We start from the raw sequence: 8,350 nt of genomic DNA on the forward strand, positions 1-8,350 counted from the left end.
TGATTTTAAACGATAATTTACGAAAATGTGTAACTTTTAAAATATAGACACAGATAGAAGCATGAAGTTTAAAAATCTGTAACCCTCTATCAAAAGCAGATATCGAAGTTCCATAAACAGCATCCGTTGGAAGGTACGAAGAGGACAGACTTGATATCTCAATTTATATCTTGCGTGAATTTGTTGCAATACTTACAAGGGCTTTCAAAATGTCCTGCTCACATATTAGTGGTGTATTTGAGAGCCAGGTATAATACATTACTTTTGTCCACATTAGACGTGCTATTTAAGGCAGTTGACAAAGTCGTGATATTATTTGTGATGCTCACTTAGAGTTGTAAACTTGATAGTTTCGCTTATGAAAATGTCTGATTTTCCAGAATTCTTATGAAAACAAAAATTACGGCCGAAATAAAGAATCCGCTTCCTAAATTCAATACATTTTAAATTTTTTTCTTTTCAACGCAACAAATCTAAACTAATTTCTTCAAGCACATGGAGGTAGCCAATGCAATAGTTGCCACTTAGAGGAAAAGAAGGAACTGTAAAAGCCATGTAACGCGCAAAGAAGATAACAGGTGTTTTATTTGAGTTAGAGAATGGGGTGCCAAGAGAAGGGCATCTCTCCCGAGGGCGACAGGGAATAGGGTGGTGAGAAAAACTTATTGAATTTGCAGACATTACAAGGAATCAGCTGGCACAAGTGAAGTGAAATTATAGGTCGCTGAGATCCTTTAGTGCAGCTAATTAAGTTGATGATGATGGCGATGAACGACAATCTTGTGGGCATCATTAAGGAGTGTGCAATGGAAGTCGGTGGTAACTACATTAGGCAGGATACCAGCAAACTATCGCAGGAGACGAAAGATCTGATCAAGAAACGCCAATGTATGAAAGCCTCTAACCCTACAGCCAGAATAGAACTGGCAGAACTCTCGAAGTTAATCAACAAGCGTAAGACAGCTGACATAAGGAAGTACAATATGGATAGAATTGAACATGCTCTCAGGAACGGAGGAAGCCTAAAAACAGTGAAGAAGAAACTAGGAATCGGCAAGAATCAGATGTATGCATTAAGAGACAAAGCCGGCAATATCATTACTAACATGGATGAGATAGTTCAAGTGGCTGAGGAGTTCTATAGAGATTTATACAGTACCACTGACACCCACGACGATAATGGAGGGGAAAATAGCCTAGAGAAATTCGAAATCCCAAAGGTAACGCCGGAAGAAGTAAAGAAAGCCCTGGGAGATATGCAAAGGGGGAAGGCAGCTGGGGAGGATCAGGTAACAGCAGATTTGTTGAAGGATGGTGGACAGATTGTTCTAGAGAAACTGGCCACTCTGCATACGCAATGCCTCATGACCTCGAGCGTACCGGAATCTTGGAAGAACGCTAACATAATCCTAATTCATAAGAAAGGAGACGCCAAAGACTTGAAAAATTATAGACCAATCAGCTTACTGTCCGTTGGCTACAAACTATTTACTAAGGTAATCGGAAATAGAATCAGGAACACCTTAGACTTCTGTCAAGCAAAGGACCAGGCAGGATTCCGTAAAGGCTACTCAACAATAGATCATATTCACACTATCAATCAGGTGATAGAGAAATGTGCGGAATATAACCAACCCTTATATATAGCTTTCATTGATTACGAGAAAGCGTTTGATTCTGTCGAAACCTCAGCAGTCATGGAGGCATTACGGAATCAGGGTGTAGACGAGCCGTATGTAAAAATACTGAAAGATATCTACAGCGGCTCCACAGCCACCGTAGTCCTTCATAAAGCAAGCAACAAAATCCCAATAAAGAAAGGCGTCAGGCAGGGAGATACAATCTCTCCAATGCTATTCACAGCTTGTTTACAGGAGGTATTCAGAGACCTGGATTGGGAAGAATTGGGGATAAAAGTTAATGGAGAATACCTTAGTAACTTGCGATTCGCTGATGATATTGCCTTGCTTAGTAACTCAGGGGACCAATTGCAATGCATGCTCACAGACCTGGAGAGGCAAAGCAGAAGAGTGGGTCTAAAAATTAATCTGCAGAAAACTAAAGTAATGTTTAACAGTCTCGGAAGAGAACAGCAATTTACAATAGGTAGCGAGGCACTGGAAGTCGTAAGGGAATACACCTACTTGGGGCAGGTAGTGACGGCGGATCCGGATCATGAGACAGAAATAATCAAGAATAAGAATGGGCTGGGGTGCGTTTGGCAGGCATTCTCAGATCATGAACAGCAGGTTGCCATTATCGCTCAAGAGAAAAGTATACAATAGCTGTGTCTTACCAGTACTCACCTACGGGGCAGAAACCTGGAGGCTTACGAAAAGGGTTCTACTCAAATTGAGGACGACACAACGAGCTATGGAAAGAAGATTGATAGGTGTAACGTTAAGGGATAAGAAAAGAGCAGATTGGGTGAAGGAACAAACGCGAGTTAATGACATCTTAGTTGAAATCAAGAAAAAGAAATGGGCATGGGCAGGACATGTAATGAGGAGGGAAGATAACCGATGGTCATTAAGGGTTACGGACTGGATCCCAAGGGAAGGGAAGCGTAGCAGGGGGCGGCAGAAAGTTAGGTGGGCGGATGAGATTAAGAAGTTTGCAGGGACAGCATGGCCACAATTAGTACATGACCGGGGTTGTTGGAGAAATATGGGAGAGGCCTTTGCCCTGCAGTGGGCGTAACCAGGCTGATGATGATGATGATGATGATGATCATGGCGATGACGCATTGCCTAGATAACTGGAATTTGTGCACCTGCATGATTCAGCAGCGTGAATCTTTGGGTGTTAACTGTCGTTCGGGAACGCCATACACTGAACATGGTACTTTAAATTAGAGAGTGACATGTCAACATGTTTTCGTCGGACCACAGCACATGGTATCAAAATCAGTCTTTGTCTCGCGTAAACGTTCCATTCGGATTTGGGAGTTCAGATTCGGTATGTTGCCCAGTTGGCGACAGGAGCGTAGAAGTTATTGTAATGCGAAAGCATTATATGTCCTACCTATGAGGCATAAAAGCCGACGTTGTCCGCAACGAGTGGCAGTAAAGATCATCATCAACTTGGATTAAGGCTGATTAAAGTGGATTAACGTTGGTTAAGGTATAGTAAGGTGGATTTAAGTGGAGAAATGTGGATTAGGGTGAGAAGGTGGGATAAAGTGGATTAAAGGGGATTAAGGTTGGTACAAATTCGAGGAAGGTGAATTAACGTAGAGTTTCAGTTTAGTGGTGACAACTTTCTCTTCGAATTCCGTAAGGATACTTCATTCACTGTCGCTTTTTTATTTCGACTGATCACCATCGACGTCACTGCGGTTTCGCGCGAACGCAGGCAACATGTCACGGAAGTGCGGGTCCCCGGCTCCGTCGGTGCACTGCAGCAACTGGTCCCGCACCGTGCGTTGGTTCTACAACGCTTACACGCTGGTCTGCCAGGAGTTCCACCAGCTGTGTCTATCTGGCAGGAACCGGTTCGCGACGTATGACCAGTGTCTGCGCGTATGCGTGACCAGCTGATGTGGCAGCCGTCTTGGCCAACACGGGTGCGACGGCACGTTCAAGAGAGTCCAGAGTGCTCGATATCGAAGCCATTCAGAAGGAAACAAGGCCGCAGGGTGTACGGTGCATTGACATCGATAATCATGTACTACGACCTCGCGAACTCTAAATATGTTCGATACAACAGCCGAATCGCTCCAGACAGTGCAATAGATAATAGGAGAAGAAACGAGACTTGCTTGCTTTCCCTGCGCACATATCTAGCATCTTCCTTATTATTATTATTATTTGTCCAGACGTGCAGTAAACAATAAACAAAGCAGACTGAGTGCCCGCTCTTCACGTCACCAACGTTTGCAGGTTCGTCCCGCCAGCATCGACAGCGATGATAGTCGAACCCGTCACATCTCTCCGTGGAACCACGTGACACGAAAAATGGGTTAATCCCAAAACAGCCGAGAACAGGCAAATGTCACTGAGTGTTCTCGGGTGGTCTGGAGCCTCTGCGCAGGTCGTTTGCCAGTCTTTGCGGCTGGGTTTTTTTTACTAGCAGAAAGCGAATTTACGTTGTTTGCTATTTGTTAACGTTTGTTGCGAAAACAACAACAACGAAAATCACGTTGCGGCTGCTTGCTGTTAAAATAAGGTGAAACGGTTAGTTACCAGCTGAACCAAAGCCCTGGTGACCATCAATGTATAGCAGAACGAGGGGCGAATATGGCCGCTGATGATGATAGTTTATTGGCATTCCCTTTTAACGGGGTGGCGAGAAATAGTCACATAGCCTGCTTGGTTTACTCAGGTAAACGTGCTTTTCATTCTAGCATTTTTGTATACATCGCTTTAATCTTTTTTTTCTTCCCCACAACTCATCTATGAACCTTTTAAAGCCACCTATGCCTGTAACGGATCCGGTCGTACCAATCTCTTCCCTGCTTTTTAAAGCCAAGCTTTCTTTGCCTCTTTCTTTGACTTTCCCACTGCTGCAGCTGCTGCTGTTGCTGCTGCTGTGTAGCACAGCACGTCAGGAGGTGGTTCAGAGCGTGTGCATACATGACAGGAGCGCGGGAGAGAGCAAAGGCGACGCGAGAAACTCATTTGGGCCTCTGCACCACGTCAATGTGCACAATGCCCTGTAGAGCTCTGTGCGTCGCCGCATTAGCCTTTTGATAGCTGTAATTATCCGCGACCCACAAAAAAGCACTGCCGAAATTGCAGCGCTTACCTTGTTGCTAGCGTGCAAGTCCAGAGGCAAGCTAAACAGAATGGTAGAACAGGGTAGAGAAGAGGCACAGAATGAGTAGAAGGGACGCAGTCGCGTAACGACTGCGCAAGAGCCTTGCTACTCTTCCCTCGCAGTTCCAATACAAGGGGGGGGGGTGAGAGTGGCAAAAGGGGACGTCAGAAGGCAAGAAAATGGTACTACTATAGAAAAGACCAACATTGTATACGACTGCGATTGTGGGCAAATGGTATAAATTTAAGTGCAAGATGCGGTACGCTACGTACGCATATTTGCCCAGCGACAAATCACGTAGGGCTGCAGAAGCAGAGCCGCATATTAAAGCGCACCGCAGGGTCCAGGCGACACTACGGAAGCGGTCGACTGTGAAATCAAAACTTCTGCACCCGCCGCGGTAGCTTTGCGGCTATGGCTTTGCTCGAGACCGCCGGCTTGATACCGACCGCGGCAGCCGCATTTCGACGGTAAAAGAAAAAGAACGCTTGTGCACTTAGATGTGGGGGCACGTTAGAGCACCATGGTGTCAAAATTAATCCGGAGTCCGCCACTATGGCGTGCCTCATAATGCGAGTGCGGTTTTCGCACACAGCCCCGTAATTCAAATCAAGTTTCGTACTTCTGTCGTGACGCGATGTGCCATGTGAGGCAATGACTATGCTCAAGCCTCTCAGATGTTGTAAAGTATGGCGCACAACAACGCATCAAACAACCCCCCCCCCCTCTATGTTCTGCGTACTACGCACAAAAACAGCAGTGGTGCATGCAAGGTAACGTTTAACATGAACTCACCACTCTCCTGTTGGAATAAGAGCGGCAGAAATTAAACATGCGCCGTCGATATCACCGCAAATTATCGTCAATCAACGCTAACATGCAAAGAAAGCTTCGCATACATCAATTACCACAGTGCGTGGGACGACTCAGCGCAGCCTAGGCCAGTCGCGGGAGAGGCAACTGAACGCAAACTGAACGCGCTTTTTGAACAACGATCTACGATCGCGCCCCCGGAAGGTGTACGTTACCTATGGGTCTCTCCGGATGAAACCCGTTCGCATTCCATTAGGATGTGCCAAGTGGTCTCCACATTTTTCCTGGAGCATACACATCCATTATCTTATTGCGGATATTCGCTCTGCGAGATCTCCACGAGATCAAGCAGAGTCGCCCCCTGGCGGACACTGGCTGAACCACGATAGTGTGGATAGCGCGTCGCGTCGTCTGCTAGCCGCTATTTCCGCGTGCGCGTACGGCGCTCGTATTATTTAACGTCTGGTTAATCCGTGCTTGTAGCGCAGTCGTAAAGGGCGATATGGATTTTTAGACGACTTAAAGACTCATTTTGACTTTGTGCTGTCGTCGTTGCATTGCAATGAAATCAGTGACTGCATATGTGTAATGTGCGCGATGTGTGATTGTCTCGCGCCTTTCCGTTCGTCGAAATCCTTCAAACTTCATTGCCGCATTGTCATGTAAGCATTACACACACACACACACACACACACACAAACACACACACACACACACACACACACACACACACACACACACACACACACACACACACACACACACACACACACACAAACACACACACACACACACACACACACACACACACACACACACACACACACACACACACACACACACACACACACACACACACACACACACACACACACACACACACACACACACACACACACAAACACGCGCGCGCGCGCGCGCGCACGCACGCACGCACGCATTAGGTCTCGCTTTAAAGAAACAAAGGAGTTCGCTGTGATACCTGCGCTCTGAGCGCAAGATCGCTCAGCAGTAGGAAAGAAAATATTCAGCGCTCATCCGATGTCGCAGGGTACATTTGATCGACTGCATGACTGTGGTTGTGACTGCGCTTAGTCACGACCATCCCTTAGCTGGTTTCAAGGCGCCTTGCTATTATCACGCAACACACACATAATTTTGTCCCGCAAGTGAAGTTTCGCGTTTTGGCACTTTACCTTCTACAAAAGAAAAGCGGAAATAGGGCATTACAAAATAATCGCCACTAATATTTCAATCGCTAGAAGTAGGAAGTCGTAAAACTTAGTTGCTAGCGGCTAATTTAGTGCCAAAGAATGAAAGTGTCCAACTCAAGAGATAACATAGAATTCGCAGAAGCTGTCAAAGCTGATCAACAAGGCCAAAATAAGTGATATTCTAAACTATAACGTGAGAAAGACTGAAGAAGTCGAAAAAGAACGGACGCAGCCTGAAATCAGTGAAAAGGAAACGTGGCATAGGACGAACCAAGGCGCATGCACTGATAAGCAGGATAATCTCATCAGCAATCTCGAAGGTATAGTAAAAGCAGCGGAAGAATTCCATACTGAGCTGCACAGTGCCCATAGGAGTCCGGATACCTCCTTTAGAAACCGCAATGAACAGGATACAGAAACTGCTCCTATAATTAGCGATGAAGTCAGAAGGGCCTTGCAAGGCATGAAACGAGGAACAGCGGCAGGAGAAAATGGAATAACAGTCGATTTATTCAAACATGGAGGAGGCATACTGCTTGGACAACTGGCGGCTGTATCTCCGAAATGTCTATCGACTGCAAGGGTCCCAGAAAACTGGAAGAATGCAAACAATGTACTAATTAACAAAAAGGGAGACGGTAAAGAATTGAAAAATTATAGGCTCATTAACTTACTGCTAGTATTATATAAGATATTCAACACAATAATTCTACAATCGAATACGGGAAACACTGGACTTTAGTCAACCAAGGGAACAGGCTGGCGTCAAGAAGGAATACTGTAAAATGAATCCCATCCATGTCATTACTTAGGTAATCAAGAATTCCACAGAATACAATAAGCCTCTCTATATAGCTTTCCTAGATTATGAAAAAGGCATTTGATTCAATAGAGATACCAGCAGTGAAAGAGGCATTACGTAATCCGGGAGTACAGAGCGCTTACGCAAATACCTTGGGAAAATATCTGCGGAGCTTACACAACCACGTTAATTCTACACAAGAAAAGCAGGAAGATACCCATAAAGAAAGGGGTGAGACAGGGAGACACAATCTCTCCAATGCTATTCAATGCGTGCTTGGAAAAAGTATTAGAGCTATTCAACTGGGAAGGCTTAGGAGTAAGTATCAACGGCGTAAATATCGGCAACCTTTGGTTTGCCGATGACATTGTTCCATTCAACAAGACTGCAGACGAGTTACAACAAAGGATTGATTATTTTAACAGAGAGAGTCTAAGAGTGGGGTTGAAGATTTATATGCGGAAGACAAAGATAATGATCAATAGCCGGGCAAGGTAACAAGAGTTCAAGATGGCAAGTCAGCCTCTAGAGTCTGTGAAGGAGTACGTTTACCTAGATCAGTTACTCACAGGGGACTCTGATCATGGGAAGGAAATTTACAAAAGAATAAAAATGGGTTGGAGCGCATTCGGCAGACATTGTCAGATCCTTAATTTAAGCTTACCATTATCATTAAAAAGAAAGGTGTACAATCAATGCATTCTACCGGTGGTGACATATGGGGCAGAAACTTGGAGGTTGACAAAGAAGCTCAAGAACAAGT

The 8,350-nt window shown here is 45.2% G+C and overlaps 1 protein-coding gene across 1 annotated transcript in view; it reads left to right on the forward strand.

Annotated features, from left to right (window-relative positions):
- Window positions 1–3,850, forward strand: part of LOC135909594 (uncharacterized) — an 80,595-nt gene extending 76,745 nt beyond the window's left edge. Inside the window, exon 9 of the mRNA XM_065441565.2 lies at window positions 3,355–3,850. Coding sequence (XP_065297637.2) covers window positions 3,355–3,539 — 185 coding nt within the window. The 3' untranslated portion in view covers window positions 3,540–3,850. The remainder of the gene's footprint in view (window positions 1–3,354) is intronic.
- The last annotated feature ends 4,500 nt before the right edge of the window (window positions 3,851–8,350 follow it).

This window comes from Dermacentor albipictus, chromosome 7 (assembly GCF_038994185.2).
Source record: "Dermacentor albipictus isolate Rhodes 1998 colony chromosome 7, USDA_Dalb.pri_finalv2, whole genome shotgun sequence".
NCBI classification, from domain to species: domain Eukaryota; kingdom Metazoa; phylum Arthropoda; class Arachnida; order Ixodida; family Ixodidae; genus Dermacentor; species Dermacentor albipictus.